The 27,832-nt window shown below is 40.0% G+C and overlaps 1 protein-coding gene across 3 annotated transcripts in view; it reads left to right on the top strand.

The window, feature by feature from the left end:
- PAAF1 (proteasomal ATPase associated factor 1) overlaps positions 1-27,583 on the top strand; it is a 35,032-nt gene extending 7,449 nt beyond the window's left edge. The window contains exons 2-11 of one of the 3 annotated variants that reach the window (XM_036259815.1): positions 1,839-1,905; positions 3,746-3,835; positions 9,840-9,938; positions 10,592-10,742; positions 13,703-13,897; positions 16,662-16,753; positions 19,135-19,250; positions 21,567-21,649; positions 25,654-25,736; positions 26,971-27,583. In XM_036259815.1, coding sequence (XP_036115708.1) covers positions 9,903-9,938; positions 10,592-10,742; positions 13,703-13,897; positions 16,662-16,753; positions 19,135-19,250; positions 21,567-21,649; positions 25,654-25,736; positions 26,971-27,048 — 834 coding nt within the window. In that variant the 5' untranslated portion in view covers positions 1,839-1,905; positions 3,746-3,835; positions 9,840-9,902 and the 3' untranslated portion in view covers positions 27,049-27,583. Of the gene's footprint in view, positions 1-1,838; positions 1,906-3,225; positions 3,244-3,745; positions 3,836-9,839; positions 9,939-10,591; positions 10,743-13,702; positions 13,898-16,661; positions 16,754-19,134; positions 19,251-21,566; positions 21,650-25,653; positions 25,737-26,970 lie in introns of those variants that run through there. The other 2 variants (XM_036259816.1, XM_036259814.1) reach the window with 2 other exon arrangements.
- Positions 27,584-27,832: the final 249 nt, after the last annotated feature.

The following is a 27,832-nucleotide window of genomic DNA, read 5'->3' as shown; positions in this document are numbered from 1 at the left end:
AAGGAAAGATCGGGGGGGGAGAGAGAGAGAGAAAGAAAGAGAGAAACATTGATGTGAGAGAGACACATCAATTGGTTGCCTCTAGCATGCGCCTTGACCAGGGCCAGGATTGAACCTGCAACCCAGGTATGTGCCCTTGACCAGGAATCAAACCAGCAGCCCTTCGGTGTACAGGCCATTACCTCTTTTTCTGTTATTAAGTCTTTGAGATACTATGTATTTTTATTTTACATTTAAAGCACATCTCAATTCAGACTCTAATTTTTTTATTGGAAATACTTGATATGTATTTAAATTTTATAAAATTTATAGTTGAAAACATGGATTCACATATTTAAAAAGTTTTCTAATAATCAAGTATCAAGTTTTAAATAAAATTTAAAAATCAATTTTTTGTTTGCATTAGCCACATTTTAAGTGCTCAATTACTTTATGTGGCGAGTTTCTACCATATTGTACAGCATAGCATTATAATAGGTCTGGTCAGGCCTTGGTGAAAACCTGGCCTTCACCAAGTTACTTAGTTTTTCTCATTGGTCTTTGAGGTGAGTAGATGGCTAAACTAAGTGTTGCAGAACCCATGATCTGACTTTCCTTACTCGTTCTGGTGGCTGCAGTCAGTATGCTCTGGTGAGATGATCTCCAAAGGGTAAACTAGCCTTTCTTTTCCTTTTCCTTTTTTTTTTTTTAATGTAATTAAACTTTTTTAGTTGTAAAATATTTCTGATATACTGACAAGAACAGATAATACTTTGTTTTTGCTCTGGCTGGTTTGGTTCAGTGATTAGAGTGTTAGCCCGTGGACTGAAGGGTTGTGGGTTTGATTCCTGGTCAAGGGCACATACCTGGGTTGCAGGTTCCATCCCTGGCTGCAGTCAGGGTCATGCAGGAGGCAGCCAAATGATGCGTCTCTCATACATTGATGTCTGTCTGTCTGTCTGTTTCTCTCTTCCTCCCTCCTTTCTCCCTCCCTCCCTCCTTCCGCCCTCCCTTCCTTCTACTCTATCTAAAAATTAATGGAAAAATATCCTCAGATAAGGATTAACGACAACAAAAAAAACTTTGTTTTTTACATAAGATAGTTAGCAAATGTTCGTTCATTACCTTCTGTGCAAGATCATAGGCTACATGTTATTATATATCTTACATTTGTTTTTCATAAACAGCTATGGAATTGTAGAAGGTGTCAGAAGATCAAATCCAGCTCATAGTTAACTTTGACACTTACTAGCAATATGATTTTGGACAAACTCATAAACAGACAGTATAGTGATTACCAGAGGGAAAGGGGTGTGAAAGGATGTAGAAAACGGTCAAAGGTGAATAAATGGTGATAGAAGGAGACTTGACTTGGGGTGGTGAACTCAATACAGTGTACAGAAAATGTATTATAGAATTGTACACCTGAAACCTATATAATTTTATTAATGTCACACCAATAAATTCAATAAAAAAATATTATTTTAGATGAATAACTTATTTTCCTGAGCCTCAGTTTCCTCATCTATAAAAGAGAAAATATTCTACCTCATAGGCTGGTTAGTGGGGAGTGAGACTGCATATGAATGAAACTGTAGAATATTACAAAAATGAGTTATTGTTGTTTATCATAATAGTCTTTTGGGGTTGACATTTTAAATTTCCATTTTGCAGATAAACAGACTCGGAAAAGTTCATTAACCCCTAATAATCAAAGCTAGTTAGACTGTCACAATTGAAACCCAGTTCTATTAACTTCAAGTATAACACTACCTTGCAAGCCTACATTTTTCCCAGGTGTTTCACTGGTATCCATCCATAGCCCGGGTGCTGACTTCCTTTCTTCCCTTCATACTCAGGCCCTGATACAATTCTTATCTTCCAACATCATTGCTAATTTCTGCTGTGTACCTGCGGGGTCAGACAGTAAGTGCTTATGGTTGAGCATTCATTTGTTTCCTAACTGCCATGAGTCACTTTGCTATTTGATGTTGCTACATTTTTCTTTTAAACAGATCTGTCAGTATGCTTAAAACCCTAACCCTTAAAGATAAAAAAATCTGACTTTGAATTTTACCTTAGTGTGGAATACTCACACTGCTCCCTCCAACCCCTCATCCTGAAATTCTGTCTGTTTTGATAGCTCCTGCAGCTTTTGTTTAAAATATTTTCATTAACAGCATGTATCTCTACTGCTGACATTGGAAGGTAGTTCAATGTTGATCTTCCTTCATAATCTGTTTATGGATTAAAGGTTAATTTGCAGGATTGATAAACAGGAGAAAATCACTAACTCTTGAAATCTTTCATGTAATTAGCCCCAAAGAAATGAAGTCTTCTGAGAGCAAACCAATGCTTATAAGAGGCCTGAACACTAAGACCTCAGAGCCCCTTGCATTCTTGCTTGGTATGAATATTTAGCCAGGAGAGTTTAGCTGATGCTTCAATTTTAGGTATAGGAGACAATTCCAAATCCAGGTCAGCTCTCTGGCAGCTGTATGGGCTTTGTCATGCGGTTAGAATTAGAAGCAAAAACTCATTTAATGAAAGGCTTGCAAGCAGCCAGGCATGGATATGCTGGCTAAGAAAGTACTGTTTGTATAGATATTTTAATTGTTTTTTAAAGGAGTAGAAGAATGTAATAAAAGCATATTGGTTTTCAGTGATAAGAATATTATAACTTTGAAACTATTCTTTCTAAGGAACTGTGAGGACTGTGCTTGCTGTGTACATAGATTAGCCTTTTAAAGAGGTTCAGAAAATCTTGATTATTGAAGACATTTTTATTATCCAGCAGAACTTCCAGAAACTTTGAAATACTATTATGAAATAGATAACAGGTTAGGGGCTATTTGGTGAGTACAGCTCCTTAGCTCTGTATAGGAGATATGCACTGAGATGCTGGTGGTGGTCTGAGATGCTGGTGTTGGTATCCTGACGCTAGAGTAACGAATTGTCATGAATCCTCGAGGAAGGGTTTACTAAGCCTTTTATACCTCTACACATGCCACCTTGAAATACTAGCATACTTACTTGTAATGGTTACAAAGGGTGCCTTTAGCAAATAATGTCACCCTGAATCTTAACATCTGGTTCTAGGTATAATTTCCTACTGTGTCACTAGTGTTATCTTGCTACGGCAGCAATATGTGATAATGACTAGCAAAACTCATGGAGACTCATAATACAGCTATGGATGTGACTACAACCAGTTTAAGTCCGGATGGGAATGGGCACTGCAAGCCTAACCAGACCTTACACATTGTAAGAGTGTGCCATATTTACTTTACCAGTTTCCTCTGATAACTGTAGATGTCAGTAGTCTAACATTTTTTCTCTTAAGTTCTTATGGGTAGCAAGTTTACTTTTAGACTAGTCCTTTAGCCTAGGCTTGAGGGCTGGTGCTGTTTCCTCACATCTCTTGATTCTGTTCCTTGCCCCACTGCTAATTAAGAGTACTGGTATTAGATTTTCTTCTAAAAATGTATGTTCTCATGTTTGTCAGTTGTACCTAATTGTTGGTCTTCACTGGGGCAGTTTAACATAAAAAGATAATGGCATCTCAGTGATATAATTTTATTGCAGCCCCTGCAGTGAAAGGACTGCTGATCTATAAGGGAGTGACAGTTTTGTGGGCTAGGGAAGGAGGATTAGAGAGGATACACTTAAAAGAAAAGAATTTCCTGTTGTCCTAATGTTTTCTTTAAGAGGCTTTAATTCCATTGGAGTAGCTTTACTGATGTATTTCATCTTTCCCTCTGTTTAGAAAAGCATTCATATTTCATGTCCAAAGGAAAATGCATCTTCAAAGTTTTTGGCACCATACACTAATTTTTCCAGAATTCATACAAAGAGTGTAAGTATTTTGATAAAATGAGGATAAATGTAATACCATTATTTAATTTTCCGCTTTACTTATCTAGTGCTATAAACATTCATAATTAATGTGTCTTTTATTTGTATAATGATGTTTGGCAAAACTGGTACTTGGGACCACATAGAATATGTGTACAGATCTACTCACAGGTAATCTTAGAGAAAGGACTTTTGAAATGAAATTTTCTTATATGTTTTAGCAGAGCTACTTACTGGCTTTTGGATAATGATGGTAGTGGCTGACGTTTGCATAATGTGCCGCTTCTCATATTTTTGTTCTTTCACGTACAAGACAGGGACATTTTCTCAAAATTTCAAGTACAGCTTGTTGAGGAATAATTTTCAAAGGTCTTTGTGATAAAGCCCTTTCTACTACTATGGGCTTTTGAAAGCAGAAGTGAGAAATAGGTGGATAAACTGCCTTCCACTTTTTATTGTGTGATAGGTACATTTTAAAAAAATAACTCTTTTTTTCCCTTATTGCAAAACAAATATATATTTAGGGGTGAAAATTTAGTTAATATAAAACAAAGTGAATCACTCATTTTTCTATAACCTAAAGAAAACTGTGAACTTTTATTATATATTCTGAAAACTAAGTTGATTGCTTTTTGAAGACTTGGTAAAGAAGAGTTGTTTTGTTTTTTTAAATATGTTTATATTGATTTTTAGAGAGAGAAGAAGGGAGAGAGAAAAAGAAACAGAAACATTGATCGGCTGCCTCCTGCACGCCCCCTACCGAGGGTCAAGCCCACAACCCAGGTATGTGCCTGACCGGGAATGGAACCAGTGACCTCTTGGTGCATGGGATGGTGTCCAATTAATTGAGCCACAGGGAGAGTCTCTTTTTTTTCCCCAACTGGTGTTACAGTATGTGTGAGCAAGATAAATGGGAAATGTTAGGGAAAAGAATTTTAAAAACAACCCTACTTGAATTTTTGTTTATAGATTGCTTCGTAAGAGTAAATAAAGACTTGCCTTACTTCAAAGAAACTGGAAATTATAAATTGTGCTTTGGTTATAGTTTATTAAAAGAAAGTCAAGGTGAAGCTTCCTTATAATCAGTGGACTAATGAAAAAACTAGTGAATTTTAATGTACATTTATACATTTGTGTTAAAATAAAATATAGGTATTTATGCATCCTTTTTCATTATTTTTCTTTATCTGAAAATTTTGATTAATTGACCTATCGCTGGCCCTATCCATTGACTAAAAGTCTTTTACCAGTCTGACTTAACATACTCTGTCAATACTATGTATTAGAATTTTTAAGTTCTACCTATTTGAGAGATGGTATTTCATTTGCATTCCTTTGATTAATCGAGGATTTACCACTTTTTCATGTATTTATTATTTCTTGGTCATGCTTCATGTCATTTGCCCTTTTTTTTTTTCTTTATTGATCTTAGAGAGAGAGGAAGGGAAAAAGAGAGAGATAGAAACATGGATGAGAGAGAACATCGATTGGCCGCCTCCTGCATGCCCCCCACTGGGGATCGGGCCCACAACCTGGGCATGTACCCTGACCGGGAATTGAACTGGCGACCTCTTGGTGCATGGGTCGACACTCAACCACTGAGCCACTGGCCGGGCATTTTTGCCCATTTTTTAAGTGTGAATTTTTTCTTTATTAGTAAGAGTTCTTATATTAAGGATATTGATCTTTTGCTATGTATTTTGCAGATCATTTTTTCTGGTTCATTGTTTATTGTTGTTTGCTTAGGGTGTCTTTTGACATACAGATACTTAATATTTCTAGATAATAAAACCTATCAATTTAATCCTTTATGGTAACTGCCTTTTTAGTTTTGCTTAAGGTAGTTCATGTTTTTATATATATAATTACTTTTATTGCATAACATGATGGGTAAGAGCATTGACTCAAGTATTGGATTTGACTCCCAGGATTCAAATTTTGGTTCTGCCACTTACTAACTGTGCCCCTAGGCCACATACTTAACACCACGTGCCACAGGTTGCTTATCTGTAACATGGGGATAAAAATTTATCTCTTAGGGTTGTTCTAAGATTTGAAGCCATTAGGATTGGGTATGGAACATAGTAAGCACAATATAAGTTTTTGTTACTTAAAAATTTAAATATAGTATTTTCTCACCCTGGTCAGTGTGGTTCAGTTGATTGGAGCATTGTCCTATACATCAAAGGTGGTGGCTTTAATCCCTGTTCTGTTCAGGGCACGTGTGGGGGTGGCCAGTCGATGTCTCTCAACATTGATGTTTCTCTCTTCCTTCCTCTTTCTCAAACCAATCAACCAATCAATCAATAAGTCAATGTATTTTCTTTGAATTTTTATGTTTTATTTTTTACATTTTAAACTTTATTTTTGTTATTTGATTTGAAGTAGGGATCTAACACTTATTATTATTATTATTATTTTTTTTTATCCTTACCCGAGGACATTTTTACATTCATCTTCAGATAGGGCAAGAGGGAGAGAAGGGGGAAGAGAGAGAGAAACATCGATGTGAGAGAGACACATCGACTGGTTGCCACTCACATGACCCCAACCGGGGCCAGGGACAAACTGCAACCCAGGTATGTGCCCTTAGCGGAAACCGAACCCAGGTCTCTCTGGACCACGTGCTGGCACTTTAACTGCTGAGCCAAACCGGCCAGGACTCTAACAATTATTTTTGAAATGACTAGCATATCAGCACTATAAAGTAATTCACCCTTTATCTTACTGCCTTGAATTATCATCTTTATCCAGTATTTAGCATTGTCCCATTGCTCTGTTTTTTTTTGCTGTAACTAAGGAATAGATCTTTAGCTTTAAACTCTGACCTAAATTTCTGTCCTAGCTCTATTATGTCATGTTGGGGAAATTACTTAATCACTTCTTAAACCTCAAATTCCTCACTTGAAAAATAGATATAATACCTATATTACAGATTTTTGAGGGAATTTTATCCAGAGGGTAGTGTCTGTTACACTCCTGGCACAAAATACCTACTCAGGAATGTTAGTTCCCTTTCCTTTTTCTTTAATGAGAGTTTGGAGGCAGGAAACAGCTGGCATGACCTGTAATCTACTTCTCAGTGTTCCGTCACTTTGGAAGAAATAGATAATTCAGACTTAATTACTTTTTAGGTCTAGGAACTAGGGCCCCAAGGGTATGTAACACAGATAAATAACACGATATCCCTGTGGTCTCCAGGGACAGTATATTAAATGAGAGGATACAGTACAGAATATCAGAGTTTCTCAACCTTAACAACCTTGACACTATTGATCTTTAGAGCTGGGTAATTCTTTATGTAAAGGGGTTGTTCTAATGTACTGTAGGACATTTAGCAGCATCCCTGACCTCTACCTACAAGTTACCAGTGGGACACTGCCCCCAGTTGGGACAATTAAAAATGTTTCCAGACATCACCAAATGTCCCCTAGGAAGCAGATTTGCCCCTGGTTGACAGCCAGTACAATATATGAACACAGTGCTGAAGACTACTCGGAGAGGAAGTAATGAAATCCTCGGGAGAATTGGGAGAACCACTTATCTTATGAGAAGTAGGCTATTATTTTTAAAAATTATTAATCATGCCTCTTTTCTATTTCTTATTTTCCCTTTCTCTTATATGACCTAATTATTAGGTAATTTATGCATTTATTAATCACCTACTATATTCCAGGTACTCTTCTGGGCACTAGAGCTATAGCAGATAATAAAACTGTGGTATAGCCCTGACCGGTTTGGCTCAGCCATTAGAGCACTGGCCTGCGGTCCAGAGAGACCCGGATTTGGTTCCCGCTAAGGGCATGTACCTCGGTTGCAGTTTGTCCCCGGCCTTGGTTGGGTTGTGTGGGTGGCAACCACTCGATGTGTCCCTTTCACATCAATGTTTCTCTCTCTCTCTCTTCCTCTCTCTCCCTCCCACTCTATCTGAACAGTATATAAAAAAAAAAAAAAAAAGTCCTCGGGTAAGGATAAAAACAACAACTGTGGTATAGAGCTTACATTCTGGGTTGTGCCATCAGATAGGATTTGCTAGTGACTAGGATATGAGATGTGAGAGAAAATGAGTTGGGGTAATTCAAAAAATTTTGGCCTGAGCCCTGGCCGGTTTGGCTCAGCGGTTACAGCGTGGGCCTGCGGTTTGGAGAGATCAGGTTTGGTTCCTGCTAAGGGCGCGTACCTTGGTTGCAGTTTGTCCCTGGCCCTGGATGGGTTGTGTGGGTGGCAACCACTCAATGTGTCCCTTTCATGTCGATGTTTCTCTCTCTCTCTCTTCCTCTCTTTCCCTCCCACTCTATCTGAACAAAAAAATGGAAAAATGTCCTCGAGTGAGGATAAAAAAAAATTTTTTTTTTGGTTTGAGAAGTGGATAAACTGGTACCATTTACTAATTGGGGGACAAGTAAATTGTATTGATATGGAGCAGGGGGAAATAAGAATTCTGGTTTGTACATGTTAAGTTTGAGATGTCCACTCTATAGCCAAAAGTAGGTGCCTATCAGGCAGTTTAAAAGATGCCACCTGAGTTAGGAAAGAGTCTGAGCTATCTTGCTTTACAGATTACACTGATTTCAGAGTGAGTAGGAAAGTTTTAAAATAAATCTTATTTCTGGGGCCCTGCAAATGGGAACAGTAGCTGGTCTTGTTGCTATAGGTCAAATGGCTTTTACTTTCCTACTTAGTGTTGATGAGGTACTTCATCCTTATTCCCAAACTGCTGTCATTTGGTATTTGTTGAGTAGTTATTATGTATATAGCCTGTGATTTGTGTAAGACAGTGCTGTACATGGTTCTAACACTTACAGAGCTCATCATATAGTTGGGGAGCCAGACATAGGGTTGAAAGAAGTTAATTGATAGTATCAGTAGTCAGACTTAAGGCCTAGGATTAGGGTGGGAGCAGTGGTCCTGGAAAAGAAAGATAGATCTGAGAGATATGTCTCCTACACTAGAATGTGAAGGCAAGGCTATGTCAGATTTACTCCTGTATTCCCAGTGCCCAGCGATGGGAGGCTAGAGGCAGACTGGATTATTATGAGGATCCAATGATGTAATGTATTTGAAAGTGTTATATAAATGATAAAACATGATACAAATGTTTATTGTCATAATCCCTAAAATGAAATGTTTCGCAATTAAGTTAACAGTTCTTTTATTCTGAGAATCCAAAATGAAGAAGAAAATGTCTTAGAAAGTGTTAGAGTTGATATATCCCTTTAGTTCTTGTTAACACTATTCATTATGGCTTAATTGCCATAGAGCAAAGTAAAATGGAAGGTTGGACAATTAATGCCAAAGTCCCTACTTTTTCCTTAATGATTTAGGTATATGGGAATCGTTGCTGGGAATATGTCTGAGATTATATGTCTAAGTCTTACATTCCTGAAATATTTGCAACTGGGTGTTTTTTAATAAAAAGGGTATATATTTATGAATGTATATGAAAGAAACTTGGCATTCTGATTACGGCTTATTCATGAAGTGATTGCTCATACTGAAATTGCATAAGTAAATTTGGGAATTATCTTACTTATTCTGAAACACACACATACACCCCCCCACACACACACACAATTAGGATTTTATACAGAGGAAATGTTAAGTAGTAAATTGGAAACATCTTTGCTTTTCCTTGAATCCTTTTGGTGCCTTTTGGAAGGCTGTCTTTTGTATAAGTGAGTTCCTAAGAATTAGGAGAGGTATCTTAATTTTAAAATAAAATAGCAAAAGGATGGAAATGATAAGGGGATAGGGAAAACATTTTAGCTAAAGCAGGAGACTATACATGATTATAAGGATTATCCTTTTGTTTCGAGAAATAAAAGGTGTTGGCTCTAGCCTTGTTGGGAGATTGGTGATAAGTCAAACTTTACATGAAACATATATCCTTTGTGTTGGGATAAATCTAGAAAGAGTGTAAAACTAGAGAGGTTTATAACATATTTCAAGGAAAGAGGAGCATTTCATTATTATTTGTAACAGTGGTTGTTCTGTCTTTTGAACAGATAACATGCCTGGACATTTCCAGTGGAGGAGGCCTTGGTGTGTCTTCTAGTGCTGATGGGAGCATGAAAATCTGGCAGGCTTCCAATGGAGAGCTCAGAGTAAAGGCTTTAGATGCACTTTTAGGGTCTTATATATGAAGGGTGGTCTAAGAAACCTTAGACTGAGTCATGGAAAGAAGAGTGTCTCATTCTATAAATATAGTATCACTGCACTTCAGTTGATCTTTGTTCCATTTTTTAATTTGAGAAACATCCTCGAGCTTGGTGATTTGCAAGAACAAACTGGGGCTGGGACAGTGGAGGAGCCAGGCCAGTGAATGTCTAAGTGGGTGGTCCCTTGGTGTGAACTGCCTTCTGTGATCAGCTTCTAAGACAGAACAGCTAGGTTGTTACACTGATTATATGGTTTAGCCCTACAACCTGTAGCGGATTTTTAAGAAGGAGTGACTAAAAGAATCCTCGAGTCTCCTCAGCTTCTTATATGTAGAACTAGACTTAAGGATGGTTGTGAGAGCCATGGAGTTCAAATCCATACCTGTAGGTAGACAAAGCCAGAAAGGGAGTCTACAGCTCTTAGAACACTACCTGGCAGACAAATGAGCTAAACAGATCCATTGGATCTCCTTAGTTTTAAACTCAGCATGTGAATATAGTACATAGCTATTTCATTTAAGGGACCAGGATATGGGAGGTAAGAGAACATCAAGGGATGGACAAGAGAACTAGCCTGGAATTTTCTTTTGTTTTTCCAGAGAGTATTGGAAGGACATGTGTTTGATGTGAATTGTTGCAGGTTTTTCCCATCAGGCCTTGTGGTTCTGAGTGGGGGAATGGATGCCCAGCTGAAGATTTGGTCAGCTGAAGATGCTAGCTGTGTGGTGACCTTCAAAGGTCACAAAGGAGGTATGAACAGTGATTTTTTCCCAAAAGGCTTCTCTAATGATCTGCAGAGACAAATCACCAAAAAAGAAAAACAGAAGCTTATTTTCTACAGAAATACAAATAATTCATCCAACTGGCCATTTAAATGAGCTGCTGTTTCTCTAAGAATTAGAAATTCCTTTCCTATTCGGTCTGGTTATTACTATGTAGAACTAACTGCCTTACACAGATAGCTGTTTTTCACAATTGATAAGGGGAAAAAATTCTCAGGAAATCATCTCCTTGTGTGCGGGAAAGAGAGGGAACAGGAGGGAGGAAGGAGTGCACATTTTCTCATTATTAGTCCTTTGGCTGAGGTGATAGTGAAAGTAGGTGGCACATGGCTGCTTCACTACATATCAAAAATAGAGCATAGTACTAACTGTTGCTTCCATGGATTTAAATCACAATTCAGATTTTTTAAAATTATGCATATAACCAGTTGATATCAGATTATAGAGACAGAGTGAGAATGTCTTCCCTTTGTAACTAATTGGTTGGTTTGTTGGGGAAATTTATAGGTGTTTTATCCTTAATTGGAATGTTGAAAAGTGATAAATAATGTTATTTTTATTTTATTAGTTTGAAAATGTAATAACATTCTCAAATAATTCCTCACCTTGATCTGATCCCTCCTTTGGAACCATAATACACATAATCTGTACTACTCATTTAGGAATTAATTATATATTGCCTTATACTTACAGTATTTAACCCAATTTTTTTTTGCCTTGTGTACTTAACCATATTATAAATAACTTGTGTGTAGAGATTGAGCTTTCTTTTTCTTTTTTATCCTCACCTGAGGACATTTTTGTATTTATCTTCAGATAGAGTGGGAGGGAAAGGGGGAAGAAGAGAGAGAGAGAAACATTGATGTGAGAGAGACACATCAAGTGGTTGCCACCCACACAACCCCAACTGGGGCTGGAGATAAACTGCAACCGAGGTATGTGCCCTTAGTGGGAACCGAACCCAGGACTCTCTGGTCCATGGGCTGACGCTCTAACCACTGAGCCAAACCAGCCAAGGCTATCTCTATCTTTTTATGCTGTGTGTTCCTGAGGCCAGGGACCATAGCAGATAATGGGTAATAAAAGGACTTCAAAAATTAAATCTGTGAATTTTTTGGATATTATAACACTCTAGACCTTATTTTATCATTGTTTGCAGTCAGTCTTCTGTCAAATTTTGGTGCTGGGGCTCAGTAGATGCGTATGCTCAGCTTCCTGCTGGGCTCCTCTGACACTAACTACTCTGGCAAAAAACTGGCTCACACTGCCTCTTTGTATAATAGGATTAGTAAATAGTGTTTTGTTTTGTTTTTGGCTGTGCTGACACCTTTCTGGTGAAAGTGGGCCATTGACTTGCAACCACCTCAGCTTGCACTGCCTCCTCATTCCTAAGAGGGCTTGTACTCAGGTCCCTGCTGGCTGACACCAGGGGCAGTGGTTGGGGAAGTGGAGTGCTCTTCTCCACTACCTCATTCTACCTCTCCCCACCTGTTGCTGTCAGGTGAGGGTAGAGGCTCAGTTCACCTCTGGACCCTGCTGACAGAACCCAGCTGGGCCTGGTCCCTGTCATTGGGGGGATTGAAGTGCTGCTTGGGGGGTGGGGTAGAAGATCCTTCTCTATTCAGCCCCACTGAAATCTTGGGTGAGGAGGAGGTGGCAGTTTTCCTGTTGCTATTTGAGTGGGGTGGATACAGTAAAAAGTTTTCTGTTCTGATAGGCCACCCCTTTCCCAATCATTTGCCTGGGGCAACAAACTTTTCTTGGCGTTATTTATTTATTTATTTATTTAAGCTGTGCCTGGTTTTTTAATCAGTTTCATGTTGGAGGCTTATGCAGTGTCCTGTCCAGGATATATGGGAAACAATAAGGAAATCCAGGGAACTCATTGCTCTTCAAGTCCTGAGGTCCTTAGGTAGCCTGCCTTCTTTCCATCTTTCAATCTTTCTTGTTGTGTCATGCCCAGGTTTTTTAGTTGTAAGAGGAAGGACCTGGAAGGAATGGAGTTACTCCATCTTGGCCAGACCAGAAGTCACATTCTTTCTTTTAAGATGGGGAGACTGCCCTGGCCAGTTTGGCTCAGCGGTTAGAGCGTCGGCCTGCGGTCCGGAGAGACCCGGGTTCGGTTCCCGCTAAGGGCACGTACTTCGGTTGCAGTTTGTCCCCGGCCCTGGTTGGTCGTGCGGGTGGCAGCCACTCGATGTGTCCCTTCACGTCGATGTTTCTCTCTCTCTCTCCCTTCCTCTCTCTCCCTCCCACTCTATCTGTACAAAAAATGGAAAAATATCCTCGGGTGAGGATAAAAAAATAAAAAATAAAAATTAAAAAAGAAAAGATGGGGAGACTAACCCTTTCAATTAGTTCTCAATGGAAGCAGCAGGATCTTTTTAAGGCAGTCATCTTTTAAATGTCTAAGATGTCTTGTCCGGCCAGTGTGACTCAGTGGTTGAGCGCTGACCCATGCACCAAGAAGTTGCTGGTTCGATTCCCAGTTAGGATACAGGCCCAGGTTGGAGATAGCCAGTCTATGTTCTTGCTCATCAATGTTTCTATCTCTCCCTCTCCCTTCCTCTCTCTCTAAAATCAATAAAGGAAAAAAAAATTGTCTGAGATGTCTATATTTTGTTTAAAAGACAGGTTTTAAAGCCAAAATAAAATCTTGAAAACCACTGCTCTAGAACACTCCATTAAAAATGAAATCCAAAGCTTCTTTTTCTGTGTCTGTCTCTCACAGCTAGTCTTTGATAGGAAGCAGGGACTCTGTTCTATTTATTTTGTTTTTCTAGCACTTGAACATGCCCAACGTATAGTATATATTCAGTACATGTTTATGAAGGAATGGAATCATTTATGCAGATCTGTCTTCTCTGCCCTTGTAGTTCCTTTACTACTTACTCCATTTTAGGGTCTTTTTTTTTCTCCTCTTGCCAGGTATCCTAGATACAGCCATTGTTGATCGGGGAAGGAATGTGGTATCTGGTTCTCGGGATGGAACAGTGAGACTTTGGGATTGTGGGCGCTCTGCCTGCCTGGGAGTCATTGCAGACTGTGGTTCTTCTATCAATGGAGTGGCTGTGGGTGCTGCTGACAACTCCATCAACCTTGGCTCCCCTGAGCACACACCCAGTAAGTTGATAATGATCTGTGAAGCTTATTTTGTTTCCTTAGACCTCTTCAATATTTGCCTTAGTTTCTCCTTTTCTTCCTTGTCCTTTCCTGTTCTGTAGCTAATATTTCTGTTTTCACCATAAGATTAATATTTATTGCAAACCTACTCTGTTTCTGTTGCTTTGGAATCTACAGAGGAACTATATGTCATCGTAACTACATTTGAGTAATTATAGTTTAATATCAGATGAGACTAATGCCTATAAAATTTTGATTGAAATAACTTAGTGATTGTTGGAAGGAGAGAGTGTTTTAGGTTAGTGTCGATGAGAAAGGTGTCATAAAAGGAGTTGACTTGAACTTTGAAGGATGGATTCCAGGTGAACAGACAACAGGAAGGATGGGAGCTAGGGCAGGGTCATCAGTGATTCCATGTTGCCTAATCCATTGTTACTTCTCTGTGCTTGTCTTTCTGAATTCTCTTCAGGGTTCAACATAGTCAACCCCTCAGGACCCTTTTCTGTCTTGGCTTCTGTGATACCACACTACACTGCTTTTCTTCCTAGCTCACTAGCTGCTGCTGCTTAGTCTCCTTTTATAACTCTCCTTTTTTCTACCTTTAATTATTAGAGGGCCTTCAGCTCTAATTACATTTTCTCCCTGGGTGATCTATGGCTTTAAGTATTGTATTTAAGGTGGTGATTTCCAAAAGTATAAAGTATAGGCCTCTCACCTGAGTTTTAGACTCTGTTTACATGTCTATTAGACAGCTCAAACTGACCTTGTCTAACAAGGTTTTTTGTTTGTTTGTTTTGTTTTCATTTTTTGTTCAGATAGAGCAGGAGGGAAAGAAAGGAAGAGAGAGAGAGCGAGAGAGAGAGAGAGAGAGAGAGAGAGAGAGAGAGAAACATCATCGTGAAAGGTACACATCGAGTGGCTGCCACCCGCACAACCAACCAGGGCCGGGGACAAACTGCAACCGAGGTGTGCCCTTAGCAGGAACTGAACCCGGGTCTCTCTGGACCCCAGGCTGACACTCGAACCACTGAGCCAAACCGGCCAGGGCTAACAAGGAGTTTTTTATTCCCCCCTCCCAAATCTGTTTTTCCCCATCTTCCCATTTGCTTAAACCCAAAGCCTGAGATTCATTCACGATCAACCCCCACTTTTCCTTATGTCCCACATCAGCAAAGTCTGTCATCTCTACCTTCACGGTGTTTCTAGTTTTTTCACCTTGCTCTCTCCCTCCCACTCTCCCTCCTGCCAGCATCCTGGTCCAATCTGTCATCATCTATCGCTTGTACTATTCTCCTGTATTCCATTTTCCTCAGAGCAACCACTGTGGTTATTTAAACAACACAAATCAAGTCATGTCACTGTTCTTTGTCTCTACTGTACTCCAGTGGCCTCTTCTTATGCATATATTAAAATCTTAACCCCTTACCATGGCTTATCACAAACCCTTATACTTTCTGACCCCTGCATTCCTTTCTAGCCTCATGTCATAGCACCCTCTGCCAAGCCCACTGTGTTCCAGTCACAGGCCTTCTGTTTGCTCTTGAACACACAGACTCTGCTAGCCAATACTTTTCAAAACTCTTCACGTGACTATCTTCTGTTTACCTTTCAGGTCTCTGTTGAAAAGTGACCTCCATGGAGCCTTTTTAAAGATGAAGTTTAAATTTAAAGTTACCTTTCCACCCAATCCTCCCACTGTTTATTCATTTTTGGTCATATTTTCCTATTTTATTTCCTTTGTAGAACTCATCATTGTCTGAAAGTATCCTACTTGTTTACCTATCGCACTATTTCCCAGTTCCACTAGAATCCTGAAGAGTAAAGACCTTGTCTGTTTGTACATTACTATTTCTCAGCACCCAGAATAGTATCCGATACATAGTAGACATAGGGCATCATTTAAATTCCAGATCTTCCACTTAATGACTCTGACATTGGACAGGTTACTTAACCTCTCAATAAATATTTAGTGAATTAATACATTTTATTTCCTCCAGACTGTAAGAGCTTTGAGGGCAGAGACTCTATTTTGTTCAACCTTGTATCCCTGCTCCTAGTATGTATCTTGTCATATTGCAAAGGAGTTAATATATTTAATTTAGATTTATTGAGTTTGGACAAATATGTAGTTATATACATAATACCACAGTCAAGATATAGGACATAATAAATGTTCTTTAAGGTTAATAAGTGAATCAGTCCTGGCTGGTGTGCCTCAGTTGGTTGGGTATCATCTTGTGCACTGAAAAGTGGGTGGTCAATTCCTAGTCAGGGCACATGCCCGGGTTTCAGGCTCGATTTTCGATAGGGAGCTTTGCAGAAGGTAGCTGATTGATATTTTTCTCTCTCTCCCTTTCCCGTCCCCTTTCTCTAAAAATCAATAAAAATATTTTTTTAAAAATGAGTGGCCCTGGCCAGTTTTCTCAGTGGTTAGAGCGTAGGCCCACGAACCAGAGAGTTGTGGGTTAGATTCCAGTCAAGGACACGTACCTCGGTTATGGTTCAGTCTCCGGCCCTGGTCGGGGTCATGTGGGGGGGCAACCAAAGGATGTCTCTCATATCAATGTTTTTCTCTTTCTCTCTTTCTCTCCCTCCCTCCACTCTATCTAAAGCTAAATGGAAAAATATCCTCAGGTGAAGATTAAAAAAAAAAAATTAATGAGTGAATCACTAACAGTAATTCCGTAAACAGCCACCAGTATCTGTGCTTTCTGGGTACTGCCAGCTGATTATCCATTGTTGACATAGCTCATCTGTCATGCAGGTGAACGGGAGGTTGGAACAGAATCGAAAATGCTGCTGCTGGCCCGGGAAGATAAGAAGCTTCAGTGCTTGGGACTACAAAGCAGGCAGCCGGCAAGTGGTTCCTCTAAGATCTTTGAACTCTGGGGCAAGCTGGGTCACTCTGATTCTTGGAAAGCTGTTTTGTAAACACTTCTACATGCACGCTGTGTTCACCTTTTGAGGAAGCTACGTGAGTGAGAGGCAGTACATTGTAGTGATTAGTAACATGGGATTTGGAATAGGGCAACATTTATTTCTCTTTTAAACTTTTTTTCTTTATTGATTTTAGAGGGGGGGGGTAGAAACATCAATGAGAGAGAACATTGATTGGCCGCCTCCTGCATGCTGCCCACTGGGGATTTGGCCCACAACCTGGGCATGTGCCCTGATCGGGAATCAAACTAGTGGCCTATTGGTGCAGGGGTTGATGCTCAGCCACTGAGCCACATCATCCAGGCAGAAATAGGGCATCATTTAAATTCCAGATCTTCCACTTAATGACTCTGACATTGGACAGGTTACTTAACCTCTCTGACCTTCAGTTTCCTCATCATTAAACTGGGCCTGGTAGGGTTTATCTCACAGGGTTATGTGAGGAGGATTAAATGCTCCACTGCTTTGCAACCTTTGTTAAGTCACTTTCCCTCTGGGCCTTCATGTGTTATACGTAAAATGATATGGTTGTATCCTTTCTACCTCTAAGATTATATGAAGAAATTCTGAGAAAAGAATTCATGCACTCTGGGCTCTAGATCAGATAATGATCAGAATGTCTTTTATAGAAGAATTAATTGAATTTTCTTCCTTCATCCTCTGAGGTTTTGCTGGGCATACTGTGTTCTTAATTAAACTCTGAGTTCTCTGGGATTAGATTTTTAAAATGTCTTTCTAGCTCCTGTCATCATCACCCAGATAATGTTAATGATTGGGTTTGGCCGTAGGCTGTATATTTTCTTTCTCTCTCATTACTTCATTGTGCTGGTGATGTTTCCATTTTCAGTTTGTTCCAGGAACATCATCTTTTTTTAATCCTCACCCAAGGATGTTTTTTTTCATTGATTTTTAGAGAGAGTGGAAGTGCGGGAGATTGGGAGGGAGAGAGAGAGAGAGACATCAATGTGAGAGAGGCACTTCAGTTGCCTCCTGCATGTGCCCCTGCTGGGGCCAGGGATTGAACCTGCAACCCAGGTACAGGCCCTTGACCTGGAATCAAACCTGGGACCCTTTGGTGTTCAGGCTGACACTCTAACCATTCAGCAACACCAGCCAGGGCAGAATGTCACTATATTTTATTATATTGTCTTTGCATTCTGAATTTTCATGCTGGCTTTTACTTCCAAAGGGAAATCAAGGAGTTTTGTTTTATTTCGCTTTGCTCTGTTTCTTTCCTTTTTAGAACATTCAAGGGAGAAATGATCAATTTGAGCTAACAGTAAGGAATAAATAAAAATCTGATAACTTCTTTTTTCAAGTTTATTGGGAGAATTATGATTTTTTTAATCCTCACCTGAGGATATTTTTTCTATTTATCTTCAGGTAGAGTGGGAGGGAGGGCGGGGAGAGAGAGAGAGAGAGAGAGAGAGAGAGAGAGAGAGAAACATTGATGTGAGAGAGACACATTGACTGATTGCTTCTCGCACAATCTGACCAGGGCTGGAGACCGAACTGCAACTGAGGTACATGCCTTTGACCGGAATCGAACCTGTGACTCTGGTCCAATGGCAGATGCTCTAACCACAGAGCCAAATCGGCCAGGTCATGAGAATTATGATTCTTTAGATTGCCACTTTTAAAGCTGGTTTCTTTTTCTACAAAGTACCTCCCTTCAAAAGGTGTTTAGAAGCAACATGAAGCAAATCTTTTTTAATATGTTTTTATTGATTTGTTGTTGTTGTTGTTAGAGAGGAAAGGAGAGATAGAAACATCAGTGTGAGAAAGAAACATCTATCGGCTGCCTTCTACACACCCCCTACTGGGGATTGAGTCTGCAACTGGTCATGTTCTCTGACTAGGAATCGAACCAGGACCTCTCAGTCCATGGGATGATGCTCAGTCCTCTGAGCCACACCGGCTGGGTCATGAAGCAAATCTTAAATGTGTGAATTACAAGTGTTTCTCAAATGGAAGGTTGTAATGAAAAGAGGGAAAAGAAGGATTTTTGGTGTTGAGCATTCTATGAGTCGATGTGTTGAGGGGTGGTAGTTTGAAAATTGCTGCCTCAGACTATGGTATTATATAAACTGCTAAAGTCCTCAGCCAACCTCAAGTTCCTGAAATCCTGGGAGTGCTTCTTCCTCAGTTGTTGGTGAATGCGTAGTTTAGATCGAGAATACTTAAAGGGGGAAGAAAGAAAATATCTCTAAAAGTAGTAAAATTTTTCTTTTTTTGGTGCCTGTTTATTCCTGGGAGAAAAATAAGCTTTAACAGCATTTTTGTCTCCTACTTGTCCCCAGGTATTCCTCTTTATTGGCTCAGATGCCTTCAACTGCTGTACTTTTCTCTCTGGCTTCTTGCTGTTGGCTGGGACACAGGATGGAAACATTTATCAGCTGGATGTGAGGAGTCCAAGGTGAGTCACCATTCATTTGCATAATGTAGACTTTCTGCAGAGTGGAAATTTTTATTGGCTTTAACACTGATTTAGCGTAATATATAGGTGATTATTGAATCAAGGGTATATTTTTCCATTTATAAAGGTTTTCCAGTGTGAATTGTCTGATTGTTCTTACTATTCTTAGAAACATATTAAAAGGTGATTTGGTTCATACTGTCATGATTGTCCTATTGTAGTGATTACTTTGGAAATTAAGCTTAAATAATGAACTAACATTTCACTTTAAAATGATTGTGTAAAACTTAATTTTAAGGAGCTCAGTAGTTTTCTTCATGGTATTTTATCTGGTTTGGCCTTAGTTGATCATTTCTCAAGTTCAAATAAGCCAGCTTTGGTTCTTTATTTAGCTTTGATCATAACCTATCTAAAACAGGCCTTATTCTGGTCTTAAAGCTATCCAGAGAAAATTACACAACCTTTTCTGACCCAAAATTTAACAATATCTACAATTTCCTTCCTTTGTTCAACTGATATTTATTGAATGGCTTCTTTGGGCACCAGGCTTTGTGCAGAGCCCTGAAAAACAGAAAAGATACAGACCCTGCCTTTGAGGCATTTGGAGTCTAATAGTAACACTGGATAAGTAAAAGACTGTTGTGATGCAGTGTGATCAATGGTCTGACAGGGAGGTACACAGGAATATGAGGAGAGAGAAGAAAGTGAGGTTACTTCTCCAAGGAGATGAGGCTTTAATTATATCTTGTCCAGTAGGAAGTTACCAAGTAAAGAAGAAAGGGTAGGCCCTGGCCGGTTTGGCTCAGCGGTTAGAGCATCAGCCTGCGGTCCGGAGAGACCTGGGTTCAGTTCCCGCTAAGGGCATGTACCTCGGTTGCAGTTTGTCCCTGGCCCTGGTTGATTGTGCGGGTGGCAGCCACTCGATGTGTCCCTTTCACGTCGATGTTTGTCTCTCTTTCTCTCTCCCTCCCACTCTATCTGTACAAAAAATGGAAAAATGTCCTTGGGTGAGGATAAAAAAAAAAAAAGAAAGAAGAAAGGGTAGAATAGCATATAGAGAAGCATGAAGGCATGTGGAAGTATGGCACTTTACGGGATCTCTGAGTAGTTTAATATGACAGGTATGTGCCCTGCAGACAGGGCAGCAGTGAGAAGTAGTGCCAGACAGGAGAGCAGGAGTTTGCTTAGAAAAGACTCACATACCGGCCTAAGGAGTTTGGACTTTGTCCCAAAAGCAGTGAAGAAATTCCAGCTGAAGACTGACTAGCTTAGCCCTGGCCAGTTTGGCTCAGCAGTTAGAGCTTCGGCCCACGGACCAGAGAGTCCTGAGTTCGGTTCCCGTTAATGGCATGTACACAGTTGCAGTTTGTCCCTGGCTCCAGTGGAGTTGTGTGGGTGGCAACCACTTGATGTGTCTCTCTCACATCAATGTTTCTCTCTCTCTCTCATCTTCCCTCTCTTCCTACCATTCTATCTGAAGATAAATGCAAAAATGTCCTTGGGTGAGGATAAAAAAAGAAGAAAAAAGAGTGACTAGCTTATACCTTTTCTTTCATAATATAAGTTACTTTATTTTTTGTACTTGTTTTTGCCTCCCCAGGGATAGGGAATCATCTTGATCACTATTTTATACACACACACACACATACACACACACACACACAATTGATTCTCACTCACCTTTCTGTTTTGTTTTATAGACTCCTGACAATTTTAGTATTTCACAACTGTCTTAATTATCTAGAAGTAAAAGGATTTACATATTATTAACATTGTTAAACCCTTGTCAGACCTCTCCGAAGACTGGAGATATTGGTGGTGACCATATTCATTCAGCTCAATGACATATTTAGATTCACTCCAAGGTGTTTTTGAATGGGTTTTCTTGATATACCATTTAAGGATCTTGCAGGAAAGAAGCCATATGAATATTAACTTCTATCCACCTATGTCCTATCGGCTGTAATGTGGTTAGTATATATAGTTAGGCATTACTTTTGTTTTTTGTTTGTTTTTTATCCTCACCCGAGGACATTTTTCCATTTTTTGTTCAGATAGAGCGGGAGGGAGAGAGAGGAAAAGAGAGAGAGAGAGAAACATCGATGTGAAGGGACACATCGAGTGGCTACCACCCGCACGACCAACCAGGGCCGGGGACAAACTGCAACCGAGGTACGTGCCCTTAGCGGGAACCGAACCCGGGTCTCTCTTGTACTGCAGGCCGACGCTCCAACCGCTGAGCCAAACCGTCCAGGGCAGTTAGGCATTACTTTTGAAGAAAAAAACTAAAATTGTCCCTTTTACTCTGACTTCTAGGGCTCCAGTACAAGTCATTCACAGATCAGGAGCGCCAGTTCTGTCCCTGCTGAAATTTAAAGACGGATTCGTTGCTAGCCAAGGTGAGAAGGGGCCAATGGAGAGAGATGGTTCCATGCACTTAAGTTAAACACAGGTTTAAGTGCCTGGTCTATGACTGGGCTAGGAGCATGGTCCTCCACGATTGTTTGGCATATTGTGTTTATCACGTAGTGTTTATCACCCTACACTGTAATTGTCAATGCCCCATTCCAGTCCAAGCTCCTGGAGAGTAGTGATTGAGCCTTATTCCTCATATTATCTCCAGCATTTAGCTTAGTGCCCACTATGTAGCTGGTGCTCAATAAATATTGGTGGTGTAAATGTATTGTCCTTTATTATAAAACATTGAGGATTCAATAGTGAATCAGTTCCGGTCTGCCCTAAAGGAGCTCACAGTTAGTAAGGGAGACAGGCATGTGGACATGTGATTGAGTACAGTTTGTTAAGTGCTGCAGCAGAAAACTATGAGAACGTGGAGGACAACTAGCTAGTGGTAGGAGTGCTGCAGGGATGCCTTCACAGACCAGGTGACATGTAATATTACATGTAAGCCAAGTAATATTATACCAGCAGGAGATGGAAAGATGAACATTGAAAGCCAAAGCTATAGTGTGTGCAATCATAAATGAGGGAGGGGTGGCAAAACGAAGGGATCTGTCATTAACTAGGTGCCTACTATGCGGTAGGTTCTGTGTTTAAAGCTTTACATAAATAGTCTAGGTAAATGAGTACCTTGGTGTAGTCAGGACTAGATATTTGGAGTTGGGAGTGGGGTTGGGGGAAATGCATGGAACAAGGTATTCACTAAGGGACACTGAATCCTCATAGGAATGATGGAGGTGAGAGGACTAGACAGTGTGGTCCGGAGGGACTACCTTACCTGAGTATTTTAGTGTATCGGTCAGGATGTTTTTGATATTTTTTCCTTTATTGATTTTAGAGAGAGGAAGAGAGAGGAAAAGAGAGAGAGAACCATTGATGAGAGAGAACATTGATTGGCCGCCTCTTGGGGATCAGGCCCACAACCTGGGCATGTGCCCTGACCAGGAATCGAACTGGCATCCTCTTGGTGCATGGGCTGATGCTCAACCACCGACTACACTGGCCAGGCCAGTTAGAATGTTTTTGACTGTTAGGAACAGAATACCCAACTGAAAACTGCTTCAGTAATTAGAAAAGTATACTACTACTTCACTTAACAAGTAGTCCAGGTTTATGGTGGTTCCAGATTAGATTAATTTGGTGATCAAAAAACAGTCAACAGCCCTGGCCAGTTTGGCTCAGCGGTTAGAGCGTCGGCCTGCGGTCCGGAGAGACCCGGGTTCGGTTCCCGCTAAGGGCACGTACTTCGGTTGCAGTTTGTCCCCGGCCCTGGTTGGTCATGCAGGTGGCAGCCACTCGATGTGTCCCTTCACGTTGATGTTTCTCTCTCTCTCTCTCTTCCTCTCTCTCCCTCCCACTCTATCTGTACAAAAAATGGAAACAAATCCTCGGGTGAGGATGAGAAAAAAACAAAACAAAAAAAAACAGTCAACAGAGGATATTAAAGAAACTTGACAACTAAATCATTGTGGTGTCCAGGACATTAAAGACTAATGAAATCCAAAAAAATCTAAACTGAAACTGGCTCAGAGCCATATGAGAATTTTCTGTACTATCTTTGTCACTTTTTTATAAACTTAAAATTATTCTAAACTATAAAAAATTTATAATTTAAAAAATAAAAGCTTTGGCAAGGAAATAAATAAAATCAAGAACCCAGCTTTTATTTATCTTTTGGTGCTCTCCTCCCTAGCAAACTGGCTTTTGTCCTCAAGCCTTGTTCCCACATGGTCACAGAGAAAGAAAGCCGCAGTGCCTCTCATCCTCGCGTAACAGTGGATACTGTTGGCCTTTTTTAGAATGAGGGAAATTCCTCAGGAGCAGCCCAGCAGACATACCTCATTGTCCAGATTATAATACATGTCCATGCCTAATGCAGTCACTGGCAAGAGGAATACAATTACCATAAATGGCTTGGGTTAAGTTTCACCCATGCCACTGTTACTGGAAATAATCTGGGATTCTGCCAGTCAGGAGAAGGGCAGAGAAATAGATGAGTAGGCAGCCAACAGTCTGGGGTATCTGTGGCCATCTCTCAAATATAGGTAGGTACCCTCTATTTCTGTCACAACAGTGCCTCATTTCCTTAGCCCTTCTCCTTCAGGATTTCCAGACCATAGCAGAGTAATCAGGAATCTGCACACCTAATTTTCTAGCTCTCTGCACTTGCTCTCTGTCTCTCTTTCTCCCTCATGTCTTGGCATCAGTTGAGTGATGCAGCAGTACTCTTTTTAGAGCCTTAATAAGAGAGCAGCTTCCCTTGGTGCTGCTGCTACCACTCTGGTGATCCTTTTCTTTGATTCCTTATGCTGCCATGCACATTCTTCCCCTGAGATCTCTTTTCTGGCCTCCATCCTCATATTTCTGCTCAAATTCCCCTCTGAAGGCCACATACGATTAGCTTCTTGCTAGGCCCAGTGGCCTTTTATATGATTAGGCTGTCTTGTCCACTAATCCCTAAGTTTCTTTGAGGGCAGGTACTATTTCTCTTCATCTCTGTAGCCCCAGCTCTTGCACAGGACTGAAGAATTGCAGCAAGTGTTTGTTGAATGAGTGAGTACATATTTTCATGATTCTTAGTGGTAATACATTCTGTTTCTGTTAGTGCCTTCTTAAAACTTAGCTCCTTTGACATTGGGGATACTAATTAATCTCCTGATTATTCTCTTTCTTCAGTTACTGATATTTTCCTGGTTTCAGTAGCTTATGTTTATAAGTACCTAGCATGATTCATGGCATACTGTGTTTTCAAATTGTTTGTTGAACTTGAATCCTTTTGCTATACCTACTGTTGTTGCTATTCCTAAACTGGAGATATTTTCTGAGTTTAACCTTTGTCCTTTTCCCCTTCTCTATGTTTCCTCAGAGACTGATTGGTCTCATGGTTTTAGCTGTTAATTATTAGAATCCATGGCTTCTAACCCTGACCTCCTACTTAGCCTATATTTTATTGGGCAGCAGCATGAGAGAGAGAGAAACGTCAATGAAAGAGAATATCAATTGGCTGCCTCCTGCATGCCCCTACTGGGGATCAGGCCCACAACCTTTAACAGTAATTATGTTTGAGTGGTAGATTATACGTGATTTTTTACTTCTCTGTATCTTTATTTTTAAAGTTTATGTTAATGAGCATGTACTACTTTTATATCAAGACAAGAACAACAACAAAAAAATCACCTTAATCTTTAGTTTGTAGATCATCCCAAATTTCATTTGTCCATGCTCTTCTGAGAAAAAAAGTTTAAAAATTAGATGTACCTTTCTTTTCTAGGTATAACTTTTTCCTTTGCTCACTATATTTGGTCAGGTTTATAGATTGAGGAATAATTTGGGAACATAGATTTTTTTTTTATCCTCACCCGAGGACATTTTTCCATATTTTGTTCAAATTGAGTAGGAGGGAGGGAGAGAGAGAGAGAAACCTCGACATGAAAGGGACACATCGAGTGGTTGCCACCCACACAACCCAACCTGGGCCAGGGACAAACTGCAGCCGAGGTACATGCCCTTAGCGGGAACCGAACCCAGGCCTCTCTGGACTGCAGGCCGACGCTCTAACTGCTGAGCCAAACCGGCCAGGGCATAGATTTTTTTTTTATTTAAAAACATTTATATAGACAAATTTCCTGTTGAAAGTTATTGTCTAGGATAAATCTGTAGTTGTTTGCTCTGTGCCCTTGGCAGGTATTGCTAGTTAAAGACAAGCCTTCTTCCCACAGAAGGCACTTGACCTTCAAATTCTCTGTATCCCAGCATTCAGGCAGCCACTATAGGTCCTCATATTTGGTCTACATAATGAGATCTGTTTGCCTTTCTGGGTCTTAGGACAATCTTCTTTAGGCTAGTGATGTACAGAAATAAACTAAAATATTGAGGGTTTTTTAAACACTTCTTTGCATGCAGGTTTCTCTTTAGTTTTCTAAATTTTCTTTCTTCCTTTTAGGTGATGGAAGCTGTTTCATTATCCAGCAAGACTTAGACTATGTCATTGAGCTCACCGGGGCTGACTGTGACCCTGTGTACAAGGTACAAGCCTGATTGGAGACCAGGCCAGGGTGATTCTCACCTGGGATCTGGAGCTTTGGAGAAGTCTAACTCCAGCTACTTTGTGATTATTGGGGGTGAGAAAATACTTAGGGATGGGATAGAAAGAAATCAAAATTTTGAGTCAGAAGTGACTTCATCACTTACTAGATCTAAAAACTTGAAAAATCCCTTTACCTCCCTAGTCTATCAGTTAATCTGTAAAATGAGGATAATAGATAATGCATATGAAAGCTCTTTGTAAATTTAAAATATTCTATAAATATTAGCTATTATTATTATTAAAGTTTGAGACTGATTGTCCTATTTGATTATAATTGAAAGAGAAAAATAAAAGGGGAAATAATATTTATTGACCAGACATTATGCTGGATGTTTTACGTGTATCATCTACAGACTCAAAAGTCCCTCTAACTTTTAGTTCAACTCTCCTTTCCAGAATTAACTAGCATTAATAGTTTGGCACATATCTTTCAAGATTGTTTTTGTGTTTATGTATTTATGTAAATAATATCATTTATCATAGTTGGTGCATAATTGGGATCATCCTATATGTATTGCCTTATAACTTGTTTTTTTTTACTTATCATCCTGGAGCTCTTTCCAAACCAAAGCAGATAGATCCACTTCATTTCTAAAAGTTTCTGTGTAGTGTTCTATTTTGTGAATTATAATATCATTTTCAGCTTACAAATAAAGAAACTGGAGCCCAGAGGAATTGAGCAAGTTGCCCATGGTCATGCAGCTACATATTAGCAAAGGGGATTCAGTTAACTCCTGAATTCATGCTATTTCCACAAATTTAGTGGTTCTTAACCTTCTTTGAGTCTCAGACTTCTTTGAGAAGTCGATTAAATTCTCAGAAAAAAACAGGCATATATTGAGAACTTCTTTGCATACAGTTTTATGAGATTCAGGGATACCCAGGGCCATCTGTGGACCATCTTCTCCTCAGGTACAGACTGCACTAAACCATGCACAACACTAATAGGTTTGCTCTCCACCTTGCTAATTAGTATCTCTGTTCTGTTGTCATATGCCCTTGACCCTGGTCAACCATATTTAAAATATGTATGGATATAACTCTTTTCTTATCTTTAGAGTCAGTAAAGCACCTCGGACTCCCTTGTACTAGTGGGGATGAATGACAAGGCTCTATCTTTTTGAAATGGCAGAATTCCAGGCTTACTCTGGGCTGTGAACTCTTGTGTTCCAGGTGGCCACATGGGAGAAGCAGATCTACACATGCTGTCGAGATGGTCTTGTGCGGCGCTACCAGCTCTCTGACCTCTGACTCCTTGGAAAGAGAGTCCCAGTTAATGAAAATGATTGACCCTGATCAACATTTAGCAGAAACATCATCAATCCTTTCCAAGGACCATGCTGTTTATTGTCTTGGGCACTCTTTGGAAGTCACAGAAAGGCAGCTGCATTGGCCATGTGGAACTGTCATTCCATAACAAGACTTCTCTGAACTGAGTAGGAAGTTCATATGTGCTTACTGCATTTGCCCTAACTTTTCTGTGTATAAACTCATCCTAGCAACACTGGGCAAGGCTATGGATTGATTACAGTTTGGTCACACACCTGTTGTGTTAAATGTTTACAGGACCAGAGGACAAAAGCCTGTTCGCTGAAGGAAATAAAGAAAATATGTTTGGAGGAGTCTGAATTTGAAAAACTTTGTTAAATACTCTTACTCCAGCAAAAAGTCGGTCAGGCTGATGGAACTCCTTTCTCGGGTGCTTCCTGTTGCCCTGGCCATAGAGAAGGACTGCTCGACAGTAGCAGTAAATATCCCATAAGCAGCAACCTGGGAAGATTTTTATACCGGTAGGATAACTAACCATCCCAGTTTCCCTTGGACTGAGGGGTTTTCTACTACATGTGACTTTCAGTCCCAGGCAAACTAACATGGTCTGTCAGCCTGTATATAGGTGATAAAGTTGAATCAGAGCATTGTAAAGACAGTGGCTGTCAAAGTGTGGTCCCTGGAACAGCTTACCAGTATCACCAGGGAACTTAGAAATAGAAATTCTTGAGCCCCACCTCAGACTTACATCAGAAAGACTATGGCT

The sequence above is a fragment of the Molossus molossus genome, unplaced genomic scaffold (assembly GCF_014108415.1).
Source record: "Molossus molossus isolate mMolMol1 unplaced genomic scaffold, mMolMol1.p scaffold_m16_p_13, whole genome shotgun sequence".
NCBI lineage: Eukaryota > Metazoa > Chordata > Mammalia > Chiroptera > Molossidae > Molossus > Molossus molossus.
This window is presented reverse-complemented; position numbering and strand designations above follow the sequence as displayed.